This window comes from Trematomus bernacchii, unplaced genomic scaffold (genome assembly GCF_902827165.1).
Source record: "Trematomus bernacchii unplaced genomic scaffold, fTreBer1.1, whole genome shotgun sequence".
Taxonomy (NCBI): domain Eukaryota; kingdom Metazoa; phylum Chordata; class Actinopteri; order Perciformes; family Nototheniidae; genus Trematomus; species Trematomus bernacchii.
This window is the reverse complement of record NW_022987784.1, coordinates 1,080,243-1,099,603: the sequence shown is the minus strand read 5'-3', so window position 1 is coordinate 1,099,603 and position 19,361 is coordinate 1,080,243. Positions and strand designations below refer to the sequence as shown.

General features: G+C 43.1%; 1 protein-coding gene across 6 annotated transcripts in view; it reads left to right on the top strand.

Annotated features, from left to right (window-relative positions):
- The window catches only part of LOC117497430 (transcriptional enhancer factor TEF-3-like), a 33,202-nt gene that overhangs the window by 12,026 nt on the left and 1,815 nt on the right, over positions 1–19,361 (top strand). For 3 of the 6 annotated variants that reach the window (XM_034149406.1, XM_034149411.1, XM_034149405.1), the window contains exons 3-11: positions 8,903–8,967; positions 9,875–9,946; positions 11,294–11,428; positions 11,827–11,870; positions 12,164–12,225; positions 12,414–12,544; positions 12,888–13,061; positions 16,985–17,125; positions 18,170–18,322. In XM_034149406.1, coding sequence (XP_034005297.1) covers positions 8,903–8,967; positions 9,875–9,946; positions 11,294–11,428; positions 11,827–11,870; positions 12,164–12,225; positions 12,414–12,544; positions 12,888–13,061; positions 16,985–17,125; positions 18,170–18,322 — 977 coding nt within the window. The remainder of the gene's footprint in view (positions 1–8,902; positions 8,968–9,874; positions 9,947–11,293; positions 11,429–11,826; positions 11,871–12,163; positions 12,226–12,413; positions 12,545–12,887; positions 13,062–16,984; positions 17,126–18,169; positions 18,323–19,361) is intronic. The other 3 variants (XM_034149407.1, XM_034149410.1, XM_034149408.1) reach the window with 3 other exon arrangements.

The window sequence follows — 19,361 nt, the reverse complement described above, 5'->3', positions numbered from 1 at the left end:
GTTTCACTGTGAGAAAGGTGGAGGTTGTGTCTCTCTGCTATTTCTGTGATTTACCTCCCTCATATCTCTGTTTCAGACGCCCTGTCTCTTTGTCCTTTATGAACACCCTTTTCTCCCTCCTGACAGTTTGTCTGTCTGCCTCTGAGTTCACCTCCAGCTGCTCTTGGTTCAACCTGAAAGCCTTGCGGCAAATCCAGATTTATGACTTGATAAATGACGCAAGCATGTGACCGTGCTTGGCCCACTGTGCCCCCACATCGGCCCGAAACAGCCCCATCAGCCCTTCTCCTACGGCCCCTGCAGCGGCCCGTCCTCCGCTTTTATCACCATCCATGGGGTCACAAGTGGCCAACAACTCAAGTCATTCAAGCAACCACAATCAATGCAAAGCCACTCTAAAGGTCTTTAGTGTTAATGTTATTAAAGCGCTGATGGGGGGGGGATCCTAAATCAGGTAGCCAAATCAAAATATCAGCTGAGAATATCTTAAAAGCGAGAACTTGATGGTTTTAGAAATGCTATTTTGTCTTCATACATGGGTTGAATATGGACACATAGACAAAACAAACTTCTAGCAAAATAACTGTTGGCCGAGAGCAACATACTGAGGATTTGAGTTTGAATTCCCCACTGAGGCATGAATGCCATTCTTTGCTAAACAATATGATATTGAGTCTCTGAGCAGCGAAACCGAGGGAATGTGTGCTTCTTTCCATTGTAAATTCCTCAATTGAATGGAATGTTTTTAGCCCATATTCCTTGTACATTCATCACATTTCTTTCCCATAATGCTGTGCATAGCACTGGCCCTCTCGCCCATTACTCAACAGACCTATTAGCTCGCTTATTAGGGACGGTGTCACGGATATTGTGGCGGTTATGTGCTCCAGCGGTAATTCGTCATGCATCTGCCAAGGAAAACATGTCCTGCCTTGTTTGGCTCTCAGCGAGAGGCATGCCCTGTGGTCTGACCGAAGGCCTCATGCTGCAATAATGGGGAAAAAGTCCCAAACTTGTATTGCAGCGTTGTGCTGACGGCTCTCACTAGAAGAATGTGGCACTGATTATATTTCCTCTTTATTTACTGCCATGTAAATGCAACGTGAATTTATGTACAGCTTTCGCAACTGTAATTGTTTAATTTGATGGTGTCTTTGAAGTAATTATCCATCGAGCAGCATTCAATCTTGCAAAACATCCTGTTTTATGCAGCTGTTTGGTTTCGTCACACTTCATGACATCTGTACGCGGAGCGCTATTCTCACATTATGAAAAACATGTTAGTTCATTGGGCAATGTTTCTCTCAGTGCTGAACTAAGAATACCCGCAACATGAATCATGTCCCCACTAAGCTTTGCTTGTGCAACATGTCAACCCATTGTCGTTTTTTTATCAGGCGATGTAAATATGTTTTTCGCCTCAAGACATTCTCATTAAGAATGTGAAGTAAAGGTCAGCGGAAAGCAACAGCGAGTCCTCACCCGGGTACAAACTCTGGCAGTAAAGTGAGAGATTCACCAGTGGCCTTGACCTCCTGACCTTTTGAAGAAGCCTCTGGGGTGTGTGTTTTCAAGTGGGTTTCCTCTGTAACCATGGCTCAGTTCTCTGCTTGAAGGAGTACACCTCTGCTCTATGTTTAGCTAATAAATGGCTTAACTAATGGCATTGATACGAACAGGTTATTGTATTATGTGTTAGTTGAAACTGTTAGGATTCATTGCAGGACTTTTGTAATAGTTTGGTGTACCTAATAAACGTGCATGCAAGTATACTGTATGCTCTGCATTGACTAGCTTAACTCCTAATCATAGCTTTGTGATGTTTAGAAATGATTAAAACCATGTGCTCCACTGTACCGTCAAATACCAATATTATTGATTTCTTGTTCATTTATTTATGCTTTCAAGGAAAATATGTTCCTATTATAAGAATGGCAGACGAGGGGTTAGTGTACAGTGTGAGACGACACAGGCCACATGAGCAGGAGGATGAACCTGTTCCTCCATTTAGTCGTGACGCCTGACTTTCCGTCTCTCTTAAGATCCGATGCTCTCGGAGGGTTTTCGAGGAAACCTCCTGCTGATGATGAGCTTCATCTTCGTCTGTACTCGTCCTCTCTGTATCTCCCAGTGTAACCAATACGACTTGGTGAGCAGTGACAGCTGTCAGTGTCTGTTTATGTAGACATCTCAGATAAGCAAGGTAGAAGGGTCCAAACAGGTCGGACATCTGTTGATCTGTCTATGCTGTTAACATACTGTATGTTGAGTATGAGACCAAATTACCTCTGCATAAATCTCTGTAATTGTAAATACACTCATGGCAGGTTATGTTAATTTAACATGACATCTGTTAAATGTACTCCTCTGCAAGAAATACTATACTTGGTTAGAAATCAAGAGGAAGTTTTGGCTGGGACAGTAGCGCCACTGATGAGTGAAAGACTCTGATTATCTCACAGCTGTCATTAAGGCTGGCAGAAAACACAGCTTCCTGTCCTTTTCATAAAGCAACTGCTCCCATAGTGTTTATTCATGTATTTCTTATGGAAGCATGAATATACAGTGTATGCTAAATTGTTTGACAAATTACATATGTTTGTATATTCAGCTGACATTATGTGCACGGACAAAAAAAACTGTGATTTATATATATATGTTTTAAAATGCATTCAAAAACCGCACTTCATTTATAATTCAGAATGGCAAGAAAATGTCAATTTAAAATATCATATTTTTTAGTTTGACCCTTAATGCTGATCCAGCAGAAGTTGCATCATTGGCTCTTTGACTCGTTGCTGGTATGGAGGCTTGATAGAGGTCTTTTCAGAGCTCAGTACGATGTGTCCAGGCTCTATCAGAGGGGAAATAACACCCAGCCAAGACATTCCTGAAGCCTAAATGTGACCTTTGTTTTCCAGAGCAGACACAGTGGGGCATATGTTGAGGGGAAACCTATGGCTGGCAGATGTGTCTTCAGAAAGGATGGCAGTTTGTACAGTAAGACATACAGGAACAAATGTACTCGCCAAACACACAATCAAATGTAGGCCTTGAGAGAAACTATAGCTTGCATGTGGTAAGAACACATTGTGGTTTAAGCTGTATACACAATATAACTAAAATACAGCCGCACACATACAAGGAACAGTGTTGTTCTACAGAGATGGCTGAATCATAAGTTATAAATTGCTTTTAGGATTGGTAATTCTAGTTATTATAATTAGGGGCATCATTTTTGAATAGTGTTGAAATGTGTGATTGACTAATCGCTGATATGGTTGTCTATAGGTTCGTGCAAATATGTGGTGTTGTGAAAACAGGACAAGGGGTGATTTTAGAGCAGCAAATGCAGGACCCGCTGTGGACCAGTCAGTATTTAGGAATGTGAGGAATGCACTGGGCTGAGATGGAGATATTGAGAAGAGAGAGAGAGGGATCAGGCCAGGCCAGTGATGACCGCAGGCCCATGCGGGAAAGGCAGATTTACGACCATTCAGACCCAGGGGTTGACTTTTGGAGGGAAACATTAGGCTCTCCCTACTAACCTCGTCCACCTCTCCCTACTAACCTCGTCCACCTCTCTCTACTAACCTCGTCCACCTCTCCCTACTAACCTCGTCCACCTCTCCCTACTAACCTAGTCCACCTCTCCCTACTAACCTCGTCCACCTCTCCCTACTAACCTCGTCCACCTCTCCCTACTAACCTCGTCCACCTCTCCCTACTAACCTCGTCCACCTCTCCCCCTACTAACCTCGTCCACCTCTCCCCCTACTAACCTAGTCCACCTCTCCCTACTAACCTCGTCCACCTCTCCCTACTAACCTCGTCCACCTCTCCCTACTAACCTCGTCCACCTCTCCCTACTAACCTCGTCCACCTCTCCCTACTAACCTCGTCCACCTCTCCCTACTAACCTCGTCCACCTCTCCCTACTAACCTCGTCCACCTCTCCCTACTACCCTCGTCCACCTCTCCCTACTAACCTCGTCCACCTCTCCCTACTAACCTCGTCCGCCTCTCCCTACTACCCTCGTCCACCTCTCCCTACTAACCTCGTCCACCTCTCCCTACTACCCTCGTCCACCTCTCCCTACTAACCTCGTCCACCTCTCCCTACTAACCTCGTCCACCTCTCCCTACTAACCTCGTCCACCTCTCCCTACTAACCTCGTCCACCTCTCCCTACTAACCTCGTCCACCTCTCCCTACTAACCTCGTCCACCTCTCCCTCGTCCACCTCTCCCTACTAACCTCGTCCACCTCTCCCTACTAACCTCGTCCACCTCTCCCTACTAACCTCGTCCACCTCTCCCTACTAACCTCGTCCACCTCTCCCTACTAACCTCGTCCACCTCTCCCTACTACCCTCGTCCACCTCTCCCTACTAACCTCGTCCACCTCTCCCTACTAACCTCGTCCACCTCTCCCTACTAACCTCGTCCACCTCTCCCTGACCTCTGCCAACAGGCCTGGGGAAATGAGCCAGGAGGGAAGTTGGTGAAACAGTGTTTGAAAAGCTTTTAAGATCACTTTGACTCCCAAACCAAAATCTTATTCTTTTTAGATTTTCTTCAGGCTGTATCTGTACTGAAGTTTAATTCATCGGAAATGAAGTAATATTAAAAAAATTTAAATCATAAAAAAGTTATTTAGTTAAAATGTTTAGTTGTGAACCCACCTATCCATAGGAAGAACAATCATATGTATTTGATAAGCAGAGACATTGTGGAGATGTTTTCTCCCCTGTGAGATATGGTTTCCCAAAATAATTGTCTCTGCTTAGTTCTGAGTCTGAGACAATATGTACCTTTACAGAACCCAGCAGTCTCCCCTGAACTTCACTTTGAGTTTCCGCTGCTGGGGTCAGCAACTTTTCATGCCCTTAAGAAAGGTTTCCAGAATCATATTTCCCCCAGACAAGCCTGTGACTGCAGGCCGTGTGATAAACAACATCAAACTGTGGACCAGCGGGTGATGGTATAATGTTCCTACCAACTCTCCTGCAGCTTTGGCTGGCACAAGTTCACTGTCTGTGCTGCTCTCATTGGATATCATGATCTCATCGCAGTGTGACTGAGTCCCCTCTCTGATCTCATGGGTGTGTTGGAGGATATTTTTGATGGGGCCCTTCCCCAGGCACTCACACTAGGAGTGGCAGGGCATCTGATACGAGAACCTGAAGCAAAGCCCCTTTGACAGCCCATTAATGAAGCTGTTTACATCCTTTCAATACATACCAGGCTAATTTAGAGCAGGGATACCATCCTATTGACAAAATTGTTTGTCCTTTGCTCTGTTGTGGTGGAATACAGTTTGTAATTATTCCTGAGATGGAAAACCTTTTAATGTGAACGTTTTTTGTTTATTCTGTTGGTATTTCACAGTATTTAAAAGCGTACAAATCCATGACAGAGTTTCGAAAGTGTCTGGCTATCAAAAGAGAAAGATGGACCGGTTTTCTGTATTCATGAATAGTTTGTATTCGTCTGTGGAGACATGCTCTCACCTCTGTGTGTGCTACTCTGAAAATCCCCATTTTACTGTACACACAGTGAAGTTTCCTGGAGATAAATTGCTGGGAACTGGAAGAACGTACTGCTGTATTGTGAGGAACACGATAGAGGCAACTTAATGTTCATTTGAGGTCAAGTACTGTGAGCCATTTGACAAAGCTCTCTGTTCGTCTTTTCAAGAGTTTGATTGCGAGGAAACGTGGAACACTTTCTTAATCCCTGGGGAATTAAAGAAATATGCATTTATGGGCTCGAACAATCAGCTGCCAAGTGCACCTCCCGATAAACACTCAACGGTTGAGGAGTTACAGCCCTGAAAAGAAAATAAGATTGAGACAGAATAAATGCTGCGACTCAACTGAAGTGTGTGTGAGTTTATGTCTGTCTGTGTGCCACTGTGTGTGTATACACTGGAGCATAGGGCGTCTTAGAGAGAGAGGTTAAGTCCACAAAAGCCTCACACAATGTGTGTGTGTGTGTGTGTGTGTGTGTGTGTGTGTGTGTGTGTGTGTGTGTGTGTGTGTGTGTGTGTGTGTGTGTGTGTGTGTGTGTGTGTGTGTGTGTGTGTGTGTGTGTGTGTGTGTGTGTGTGTGTGTGTGTGTGTGTGTGTGTGTGTGTGTGTGTGTGTGTGTGTGTGTGTGTGTGTGTGTGTGTGTGTGTGTGTGTGTGTGTGTGTGTGTGTGTGTGTGTGTGTGTGTGTGTGTGTGTCTGTGTCACTGGTTCATTCTCATATATTGTCACTATGTTTAAATGTATATGACTTGGATTGATTGGTTGATGCTGCATAAGAAACTTGGCCGATGAAGGACTAGTGTTGTACTGCAGACACGAGGGTTATTCAGGTGTAGAGAGACAAACTGGATAATTCCAGTTCGTGACAACTTATAACTTGCCTTCCTTGAACTAGAGAAGTATTTCCCAAATAACAAGCATGTGATTGCTGTAAGCTGACGTGCATAATTATTGGTTGACTTTCTAATCTTAAGGGAACCAAATTAAGAAGTTATAATAAACTGGACTCATCCATTAAGATGCCTCTAAATATCCCCTGTTGACTTTCTAATCCTACTCTAATAGATCTAAATAGGTGTACCCTGGTTTAAAGAACAGATTTCTGGCTGATAGATGTCCCCCTGCTGAGAATATCAATTGGCAACTTTAAATGCTATCAAGAAGCATTACATGGAAATAGTTTGAGCAAACTACAGTTCACATGATCACTGGTAAGAAACATCTGATCACTTTTATTGCCTGACAAAAGTCCTGAACAGGGTTCAGCCAAGTTTCAGGTTTCCACTTTTCACCGTATGGGGTCGCTTGATTGGTTGGTTTATGAAGTGTTGTGAGGTCGGACCCAAGCGTCACTATGTAAGGGAAAATGTGACGGGTTTGTACCAGGTTGTGTGTCGTGACTGATCTCTGTGTTAATTCACATGGAGATGCTCTGCCAAGGGAAAATGACCGTGTTTAAGAGGTGGTGCAAAGTCAAGCCAACTCTTGTATGACTGTGTGTATGCGTGTTTAGCTGTGTCCTCCCTTTTTATTAGTATCCGCTTATAAACATGCTGTTCTCTATAAAACTAATGATTATTTTCATTTAAATGTATTATTCAACATTATAAACAAGATTAATGTTATTTTCTGTCTACAAAATGACCAACTATTTAAAAAATTGCCTACAACACTTTCTCAAACACAATATGACCTAATTCTTGTCCAACCAAGATTCAAACTCAATGATATTTAATTGATAATTATATTAAATAAAGTCAGAAACAAAAACTGACATTACAGAAGCTGCAATTAGCAAATTTAGCATTTTTTATGCGAGACCCCCCAATCTACATCCTATTTGTGCGTTCTTTACAATCTTAGACATTCAATTAGAGCTTTAGTTTTTGGGTGAAAGAAGCTCCATGACCGTTGGCCTCCGCTGTAACCGGAGACTCTGGATGGGAGGGAGGGGGAACGAGCCCAAGATTTACTGCCTGCGTAAAGGCATATTCCATAAACATTGACACACACACCAGCTGCCCCACCAGACTGGGCCCCCTTTGGTCAGTGGCCTGTGCCGAGTCCAGTCCCAGGATCTCCACCTGCTCGGTCAGTGTGACCTGTCTGTCAGCAGCGGCCGAGCACAGACACACACTCAGTGTACAGATAAGTTCAGTGTTCACTCAGAGGGTCAGGCTGATGCAAGCTCTGACACAGACACATGTATACGCTTGAGGATATACTTACAGTTTTCAGTGTTGACACTCTTGAATCTTGCGTCAGGCACGTGTGCATGTCATCTGTACGTGCATGCATGCAAACTCTTCAAAATATGTGCATATACAGACATGAGAACAAAAATGTTTTGAGCAGTTTATTTAACCTAATATACGGTGACTTCAATGACAGCAGTGTGCACAGAAATATACAGTGTGTATAGTATATTTCTTAATTCCCACCTAAATCATGCAGAGCAGGCTCAATGTGATGGTAAACATTTGAATCCCTCCACACCTAGAACGTGCTCCTTATTAGCCCCCGACTTTCAGTTCAAGTTCAACCACCAGAATGTGTTGGAAGTGGGATAAGATAAAACATGAAGGACATTTCTTCATTACTTAAAGTGGACCTATCATGCTATATTTGAATAATATAGTGTAGGACCATACCTATATAAGGCATATTTATACTTTTTTTTTTTTCAAAATACCAAACAGATCATGCATTTTAGCCATGCCTCATTTCGCTCAATTTGAAAAATGTTAGCTATGTTTTTGCAAGGGCAGATTCTGTGAGAACAGCACCATCTACAGGCCTGGCATATGTACTACAGCGTCTCCAGCGCTTTCGAACGGCAATGGCCGTGGCTGTCTCCTCCTGATTGGTGGAGTTGGCCCAATAGCCGTAGCGCCACCGTCCTGACGTCAGGATAGTGTTCAAATCTGGATCAGTTTTTATCAGATCCGTTTTTAGAGATTTGGGTATGGAGGAAAATAGAGAGGGTTGTGTTTTCTGACACTTGGTGAGTTCCCTGGAACACCGGGGACACATATTCATGTATAAAAGACGTACAAAAGTGCATTTTGCATGATAGGTCCCCTTTAAGTTGTAATGTTGTAAAGTGCCAAGATGAAAAGATTAAAATCCAGAATAAATACAATGCCAAGTAAGACTACCAGCACAGCTGAAAACTGTACAAACTTGACAATAAACACACTAGTGTATGCATATTCTAATATAAGATATTGATAAAAAAAAATGAGCCCAGTTTCAGTTCTCTAAAGGATTTTCCTGCTTCTAATAATACAAAATAAAAAAAGGACTTAATTGTCTTCCCCCTTCAAATGATCACTGATTCTAACGTGCTGCTGTTTTCTGGTCCCCTACAGGACGAAACGAGTTGATTGCACGGTACATTAAACTTCGCACAGGGAAGACGCGGACCAGGAAGCAGGTAAGTTCTCTGCAAAGGCCATTCGAAGCAGCCTCTATTTTTGAACCCCTCCAGAAAAAGTATTTTGCTGCCGAGTGATGCCCCAATATCCTGGGCACCCCCACCCCCTGACTTCTCACTCCCTCTCTACATGGAGGGATAGAGATGACGATTGATTTAGGGCCATGGCCCAATGCACAGATGCTATAGGATCATGTGTCGGTGTTGTTTCTTCACCACCTCGTGTATCTGTGCTTGTTAGAAGGGAAAAGAAGCTGGGGAATACGGGGATCTGGGTGGGAGGCTGAGGCGGGTCGGGCCAGGGATTTGGAACTCGATCCTCACTACGGTATTTGATATGGAAGGACTGATGTAGGGTCAGTGATGGATGTGGAGAGAAAGGGTTCCTGCTAAGTCATCTGGCAGACAGTGTGTAGGAATGAGAAGAGATGAGAGGAGAAAGGGGGGCAGTGAGGGATCAGAGATGGATGATGGGACAAGTTAGAGGGATAGAGGGACACCTGCTGGTCCAACAGCAGTAATCTGAGGCACTCGAGAAAGCTACAGGTACAAAGATATTACCGAAAAGAGTCAGTGTTATATACTTTCAATGCAAATGTATTCCAGTGCATACAGTAATATGAATTGTGAGATGAAGCTGTGAATTTTAAATAATAACTATATATAATAATACAATTGTTATCTCAGAGGGTTAGAATCAAGAGCAGTAGGATCTCCGTGGTCATATCACACATATTCAGCCCACCCCATTAGCCAATTTAAGGTCTCAAATTCATCTGTATGTCTTTCAACTGTGGAAGGAAACGGAAGCATCTGGAGGAAATATATGAAAAAGAGTTAAACACTGCAGAAGCTGGATACATGTCACATAGATACACAGTGTAACTCTGTGTCTATCTGTCTTTAGGTATCTAGTCACATTCAGGTTCTAGCCCGGCGGAAGGCCAGGGAGATCCAGGTGAAGCTGAAGGTACGCTACGTGAGTCAACCTCTTTTTGTTCTTTTCTATTCACTAAATGTCTTGATGTTGTTCCATTTTAATGCATAAACAAAGGATATGGGGATTTAATCAAAACAACAATTGCAAATCTTAATGTGTGGCATCCTACACAGATTTCCCCTTGCTCACTGCCAGAACAAAACATGCTAAGGGTGTGATTAGTATGTTGCATTTTGTCTATTTTATTTTAATCAAGTGACACAGCAACAGATGGAACGAGGGTGAACACATGAGTACCCCTATATTGTTCCCCCCTATAATGAAGTTTCATGGTTTGTTAAAGGTATTTCAACATCCTGTTCTGCCATGTACTCACACAAAGGCATACACGATTGGATATTTTTAATTGCGCACTCTAAATTGATGCTAGGTTTAAGTGGGATGCTGACACATTTCAATGAAATGTGAACGTATTTCAGGAAGCCTAAGGCTTAGTGTGCAGGGTTATGAACACGTTGAACAAAACACAAGTGTCAGGCTACAAATGAATCCCTGCATTATTCCCTCCAGGTATTACATTTGATAAGTACCTCAATAAAAGTTTTCCCGGTACGCTGAGAGCTCACACATCCCTGTCCCCCCAGTACTTTCTCAGTTTACATTTCTCGTCCACCCGCATACTTGCAGCAGGCAACAGGACCCTCCCTCACTTTGGACGGTGGCCACCAGGGTTCAGCTGGCAGCCCCGGCACCGGTCACAGGGTTGGCCTCTGTGACGGGCCTTTTTAAATGTGTCTTTGCTGTAACTGAGATCCCTACCACATCTACCCCCCCATATTTCAGCTATGCCCTTGTGTTAGCCAATTCTGGGAAGAAGAATGCGACGTGTGGCCTTGCCATTAGGGCTGGGCGGCAAGTGCTTGTAGTCCTCTGTGGTTTGGAAACTGCACAAGGGGTGGATTCAAAAACAAGAGCTGTATCGCTTTACAGTAAAGCACAGGAAACACCATTTTGTAGCTCACTATTTTAAACTTAATGGCATTAAGCAATTTTGATGCAATAATTAGCATATTAACACATGACCCGGTTCCCTGCCTTCTCTGCCAGTTTGACCGCAACAGAAGCTAGTTGTCATCACAGGCTTGCCCCTGCCAAAGCAATAAACGTAACTCTTGACCAAAAGGCCGCTGGCTGTAATATCACCTTCTCTTCAGCTCTCTGCCTGGCGCTGATTCACTAATGATGCAAGCTGGCCTCGGCTCCCTTCATTTCCCTTTATAGAGCTCTGCTTGTGTTACCAGTAAAAGCAGGGGCGCTTAAATGGAGTCTGAGTGCTCTCCCTTTGCGTAACTGTCTCTTTGTCTGGCTCTCTGTCCCTGTCCATAGGACCAGGTTGCCAAAGACAAGGCCCTGCAGAGTATGGCCACCATGTCCTCAGCCCAGATCATCTCACCTGCGGCTTTCCAGAACAAGATGGCTCTCCAGGGCCTGTCAAGGCCTGCTTATCCCACTACCGGTGGGGTGAGTCCCTGACCATTGTCCCCTACATTAATTAGATTATCCTGAAAGACAGAGCAGCAGCCACTTTTATAGAAAGAATACCTGGGGATAGTGGTTTGGGCCAATACGTCCATTCATTCTTCCTACTGATATGTCCATCGTTTCCCCCGAATGTTGGTACTTGAGACTGTTGTTCCTACTACTCAACCTATTTATGTGTTCATTTTACACATTTTAGTCTGCTTCACCTAACTATTTATGTGTTCTTTTAAACCCATTTGTTGGATTTTCCTGTAATAAGGAACACCTCAGCTCTGTGCTTCTGTTTTGAAAATCAAAACAAGCTCAACCAAGTTTATGTCTAATATTTTGTGTAAAGGTGGAACTGTGTAAGAGTTTGTACTTCCTTTGCTTCCCAGTTCTGGCACGGGGGACTTTCAGGTCAGCCAGGAGGACACGAAGAGTGAGTATCCATTTTTTCCCCCACTCTGTAGTGCTACAGTATCCAGCAGTAATTTATCTTGTGAACATCTTAATAATAATCAGAGCAATTTCAGACAGGCTCTTAATCTATTAATGAATTAAAACACATCACCATAATTATAAAGAAAAGTGTTCAGCTGTCTACCATTCAGCATACCACTCTGCCCCCTGAGTCTATGGAGGTCAGGCGGTCCAATTAGTGTGTGAGGTGGGGTCATAAGGCTGAGGCCGTGCATAACATGCCTCTCCCTTTTGTCTGTCTCTTCTCTCCAGCATTAAGCCCTTCTCCCAGCAGAGTTACGCCATGCAAGCGTCCGGCCCGACCCCTATAACAGGTGGGTGCTCCTTCTCCACCCTGCTGTGTTGACAGAGGGCTGTCATGCCGGCAAAGTGATGAGAACACCCGGCTCGTGATGAAGAGCTTGCACAAAGTGCAGTGAAATTGCTGCAATATCGCCACATTTTCTTTGTAGGTTTTCTAATTGTTGCACATTTTAAGCACTCACTGCCCTCTTGGCTGCAGGTTATGAAAGCACAGCCGGGCTGTCAATGTCTCCTGGTGCCCCCCCTTGGCAGGGTAGAAGTATTGCCGGCTCCAAGCTGCGGATGCTGGAGTTCTCTGCCTTCCTGGAGCAACCTCAGGACCCGGAAAATGTGAGTAGACAGGACAGGATGGGTGTGGTCAGAACAAGGGCACCAAAACATTTACTGTTAACATTATTTAGTATATGTACCTTACTCAGCACCTCACAAAGATCACAGGATCATTTGTATTTACACATGAAAAATATACAAACAAGCACAGCACATGATCATGAATGGTCCTGTGGAGAACAAGGGTGAAACCCTTGAGACAGCTGATGGGATTTTACAATAAATATGATTCAGTGGAACAGCAGGCCCAATGGGAGATATGTCATGGAGTGCAATTGAGCAAACTGGACATTTGTCCTTTTTGGCTCTGTTCATCTCCTGTTATGCACTTTTGTCTCTGCAGTTCAACAAGCACCTGTTTGTGCACATTGGTCAGTCCAACCCGAGCTACAGCGACGCCTATCTGGAGTCCGTGGACGTCAGACAGATCTACGATAAGTTCCCAGAGAAGAAAGGAGGCCTGAAGGAGCTGTTTGACAAAGGGCCACCTAACGCTTTCTTTCTCGTCAAGTTCTGGGTAAATCATTTTGTACAGTTTTAAAAATATACAATCCAGTTCAAATAGATCTGTTGCCATTATGTTTGTTACCTTTCATTCAGTTCCTCTAAATCCAGTTGAATCTTTTAAACTAATTCCGAAAAATAAATTGTTTCTTTTTATTTGACCCATATTTTTGTATATGTATATATCAGACTGATGCTCTGTGTGTGGTATGTTTCATACAGCACCAGATCATATAATCCCCCCCAAGCCCTGAAGGTGAAGTGAGAGTACAGTGAATACTCTTGTTAATGTTTTGTAGCACCTGTTGGCTGTTAATGGCCTCGCGGTGTTAACTGTGTTGAGATAGCTTAGGCATCGGAGTTAAAGGAACTTAAGTGCGATTTAAAGGCAGAATGAATGGAAAGTCATTGCTGCCATGACCTGTTTGGGGGTTTATATGGATGCATGCATTAGGCGTGGGTGTATGTGTATATGACTGTGACTTGATGTGTGTGTGACAGCAGCCTTGGGGAGAGTGGCAGGCCTGATCTTTCACCAGGGGAAATTTGAGCCCAGGCACCTGTCTCTGCACTTAGACTGAGTCCAACCCTCACACCCCCCCCAAATTCTTATTTATAGATAATCCCCCCCCCAAAACACACACAGACAAACACCCCCCCCACCTCCCCAGCTCACCATTACATACCGAGAGCGTTGAGTTTAAAGCATGATGATAAACTCAACCTAGTATGAAGGCTAAGGAAAAAAGACTGATTGAGGATAGTGTGTGATATCGTTGAAATCTGTGGAAATGTGCAAACTGAACATTTTTAAATGGGTATACAAAAAGACCAGAGCGATAGAACAAACTTGACACGTTCATTTTATTCACCTTAGCTGATCTGGCCACCTTGCATTACCTCAGGACCTTTAGTATTTATTTCTTGCACAACATCGACACCATCCTCTTCTTTACCTCAAGGCCCCTCTCCCTGCAAAAACATCAGCTCTTTAAATTAAAGTTTCTTTGAATGGCATTTTATGATACAAAACTATTTTATTTTGCAGACATGTCAGTTAAAGCAGAGGTCAGGGTAACGCGTGATAAAAGGTAGAGAGGGAAAAAGCGGTCTTACAAAGTCAGGAGAGGTTTTCCTCGGTTAGGCATCATGTCCATCAGTTCTCTGTCTACTATTACCTCTCCTATACTGAGGGACTTGCAGGGTCGTTTCAGTAGCAACCTATTCATTAGCCGCAGAGCTGTTGCGCATACCAGGTAACCCAAACACATCCAGCCCAAGGGATGAGCTGCTGGCAACAGAAACTCACTGTGAACAATGGCAGTCCTACTCTGGTGTTCAGTGATCAGATCAGTGTGCACCTGCCACAACAGGCTCCAAATCTGACTCACAATACTAGGGAGCTGTCTCCTCTTTTCCAATGGGGGATAACTTAAGAATTAAAGTCAGCCACTATGTTTTGCATGCCTGAAATAAATTGCACTCTCAAACAGGAACCAGCGTTTCTCTGCAACTGTCAGAAGCAGGGCTGAGTGTTGGCAAGAATCTGGATTTATGATATGTGTCATGATATTTAGGGAAACTGTCATAGTATAAAGAACACACCATCATATTCATACAATATGAGGAAAATATTTATTTGTATGCAATCAGAACAGAGGGATTTGCATGTATTACAGTCTCTGTAACAACCAACCTCATGGCACTACTTTGTGTGCAATCTGCTCAAAATGTGCCTATAACAGTCAAAAGTTGTGATTACAAACTGAAGTTTTAGAGATTAATTCCATTTCACAACACATCATCGTGCGATACTTAATATGTATGGATATTTTCATATATCTCTATTCAAAGTGATGTGGATTTAAATACAGTGGCATTCTCTGGAGATGCTGATGAGGCCCGACATGATTGCTATCATCCTCTGATCCACTTTGTCAAAAATGTGTATCATTGAGGCCCCTGGTGATTTCCAAAGCAGATATATTGGCTTACATAGCTTTAACTGCTGTAGTTCACAGTGGCAAAGACCGTGAATGTCAAGTTCAAAGTGCCGCCGGCGCCATGTAATCTCATGCCACCAGATGGCTTTGCATGTATGACATGACCCATCTCGCATGTTTGACTGTCACATTATTTATTGTGGAGAGATAAAAGACATTGGTGAGTGACACCATTTTGGAAGTAGTCTTCTCCAGTCCTTGGAAAGAGCAGCTGGTCCAGCCATGGCATTTGATTCAGGGGTGAGGGGAAGGAGGGGATGAGAAGCCCGCCATATATCAAAAAAGGGAAGCAAGACAGTAATACACAGCTAGAGATGGAAATAGGGACACAGACGGTGTGAACAAGAGATGGGGATTGCAGGAGGAACAGCAGGTGCTATGTAAGCAACAAGTCATTCATAAAAATAAAATATCTCTCTCTTGATTCACGTCAAAGCCCAGTTGACAGTTATGACACATGCAACTCCCCGCTAGAGGAAAACAAGCTCATAACACTGCTCCCTCTCAGTCTGTTCATCTTATCGTACCCCAAGGGGGTCCTCCAATTCTCAAGGCATCCATGACAATACACAGAAATGCTTAAAAAAAAAAACAGCTGGGCATTTCAACGCCCTTCCTGGAAATATAAACTGGCAAAAAGCTCTAGGCCATGAGAATAAGCTAAATGAAATCCTCAACACATCTGAAAACACGATAACTTTATTTACACCATCGTTAAAGATGAGAAGAGCCTATTTGGTGTGGCCGCAGTGGGACGACCACATGGCAGGTCATGACTTGGGGGTGTTCTGAGGTGCAGGTTGGCATGGTGACGGTGACAGGCGGCTGGCCTACCTCCAAAGCTATGGCGATCTAGATTGAATTTCCAGCAAACCCCTCTGTCGTCGCTGGCTGCCCGGCCCCGCTCCCCACCGCCCCCCTCACCCTCTCAGCGCCCGTGGCCCTGTCCTAACGGATTGTCTCACGCCTTTGAAGTGCCGAGGGAATCCGATTTGAGCTGGCTCTGCTAAATTGTTACACAGCTAGCCTGCCCACCATGATCTAATCAGCCAATTGCACGCTGCTGATTGTAATTGGATGAATTCCCTCGCAGGCTGTTAGGGAAGCAGGGAATGGCGGTTCGGGGAGGGTCACTAGGCCCCAGGGATGAAGACAAATAGAGGAATTACATGAGCAAGGGATGAAGATGAACAGGGTGATGAAGAGATGAGAGGAGGCTGAGCGGTGTCTCAATGGCCCATTAGAAAACAGAGCCCGACAGGGGAAAAGGTAAAACAGCCCAGCTGTCAGACGGAGGAGACGACACCTCAGTCTGATCCAAAATCAGATTATACTCGCCTCAACTCAAACTTCAACTAGTTGGAGATCAGAGATGGGTGAATCTGTATCCACATGAGGACTGCACTGCCTTTTAAATTGAACATTTCTTATTTGGACACAGGAAATGTAGTATTAAAATATTTGGCATTGTATTTGTTTAAGTTGTGGCAAGAGGCTTCGCAACATAATAAATGTATCATGTTTAGGAATAAAGATGTAAAAAGCAACGTGAGTTAGAGAAAAATGAAAAGTCGGTTATCATGAGTGTGTCTTCTACTGCATTATTACACACACACACACACACAAGAACACACATGCACACAGATACACATCTTGGGAATCTTGAGTCTGGATTTGACGGTGTTATACTGGGTCAACAAGGATCTGGCCAGTGAATGCCTCTTGGCTTTACAGAGAATCATTCTCAAGCTTTGTTGAGCTGTAACACTCCGGTTGATGCGTCTTAGTCACACTGACAACCATGTTCTTTTGAATCCATATCTGCGAGCAGAAAAGTAGACCCTCATATTTTGATAATGTCCTTGAGGTTTGAAAATGAATATTGGTTATTAGTTGATCCTGACATGTTATGTTTTTTTGTTCTTTCCTGTAGGCAGACCTTAGTATAAACCTGCAAGACGACAGCAGCTTCTTCTATGGTGTTTCCAGTCAGTACGAAAGCTCTGAGAACATGATTATCACCTCATCCACCAAAGTCTGCTCCTTTGGCAAGCAGGTGGTGGAGAAAGTCGAGGTAAGAAAAGGATATTGCAGCCTTTGAGGAATATAAACTATTCAAACTGAAATATACCTTGCATTTATTATCAAACGTAACTAATTTGAACTTGCTTATATTATAACCTACTACAGTTTCCTAACACTGCTGACTGAAAAAATGTAGTTGAATGGATTGGCCTTGTCGGAGGTCTGCACTTAAGTTTATTTTACATTAAATTCAATTACATTTTAGTCTTTGGTCTCCGTTAACTCATCAAAATCCAATTTTCAGTAGGATTAAGCTATTATAAATCCAGAAATGAACACCGTCTTTTATTGACCTGTCCTTTTTTAGACTGTTATTGTTATCGAAGATGTCCACTCTCATTATAGTGTGTCTTTTGCCTATAAATGATGCTCACATTTTCTTTTTTTTTATTATTCTGATTTTGTTTGCTTCAGGTTTAGCAGAGAATGTTAGGTTTTGGGATAGTAAAGATCACTGATTGCTCAATTGCTCAGTGATATTTCAACATTAAGAGGTCATGACCATGTCAAAAAACACTATTATCACCCAGAGGAGTGAATACCTGCTACTGGTGGAGATGGATTCCAGTCAATTACCACTGATTTGTGGTCAGGAAACTGACATGATTAACAAATCTCCCCAGCATGACTAACTGTTATGCTTCCCGTTAAATGGACACATAGTGGCCCTCCCCCACCTGCTGCTGAGGGACCTGATAATACAAAGACATACACATCCCTAGGTAGAGCCATCTGCCTCAGTAGACCACAGAATGATATTTAATGGCTTCATCATTTGATTACTGTTGTCACAAGAAATATGTTTATTGTCATATGTGGCATGCCAACTGCTGCATTAGGTATATTATATTACACATATTACAGCTTATCTCATAGACGTTCACATTCAATGTATCCAATTGAGTTTCGGTGGAAAATGTATCCCAACATATCATCAACATCTTATCCTTTAATGTGTTTTAAATTCTTTTAAAACATGTTATATGTTGTCATATATTGGACTGTATGCTTTCATTGTATCTTTTTTCCCTAGACGGAGTATGCACGTTTTGAGAATGGGCGCTACGTGTTTCGAATCCACCGTTCCCCGTTATGTGAATACATGATCAACTTCATCCACAAGCTTAAACACCTGCCGGAGAAATACATGATGAACAGCGTACTGGAGAACTTCACTATCCTGCAGGTACTTCAATCAGGGATGTACTGTATGTGTGTAGAGGATTTACTTATTTCTGGTATAACATAAAATAGCATTTATTTAATTATTTTGTTTTTCTTCCGTGCTGAGATAAAACTTCTTAAACTAGACGATCAACATTCTATCGTCTCTAAGTCTTGTTAAGAAAGCAGATGAAAGTATTTACCGTAATGTAACTATTGCTTAAGAAAGCTTAATATAATACACCAGTAACGTCGACCTTTCAACCACATCCATTGTTAGCAGACTGCATTGCCGACTGAGAAAATGTAGCTTTGGAGCTTGTGTAAAGAGGCATAAACGGCTTCTCTTCACGTCAAAGGAATGTGTTCAATACCTGTACTTACTTTCAATTTCAAAGTGTTTTTGCAGGCTCCCACAAAGGGTTTGACATTGGAAAACAGTTTCTCTCTAAATATGGTCGTGTTTCTATGGGTTACCTTGACAGACCATTAGCAACTGGTATCCCTTTCTCCCTTTGAACAGCATGGTTTCTTGCAGAGTTGAAACATATTTTCTATTTTACCTTATGCCAAACTTTTCTGAATGCGCTGGTGTGCTCCTCAGAGAGCAGTCTCAAGGAGAGAAGTGAATGGACTGGACTGTATCACCATAGTAACAAAGTGATCCTCAACACCAGGGTTCAAAGACATTGGTGTCCCGTCCATTGGCGGCTGCATTCCTACTGACCAAGAAACAAAGGCCATATTGAGCCCACGCTGACGTCTACATGGCAGCATGTCATTAAGTGACTCAATGGGCTGATTTAGCTCATATTAACCATGAACAGCTCCTAAACAGAAGCTGCACACACAGGCTCAGACATGCACACACGTTTAGAAAATTCCTTACAAAATTACCAGTACTTGGTTCTAATTTTATTTATTTTTTTGTCATCATTTCCAATGTAATAAAGCCCAGCATGGTCATACACATACTATAGGTGAATCATTTGTAATAGTATGATGATGGTGTTGTTACAAAAACATAAAAACAGTGAAGGATGATGCTGTATCAGGTCATT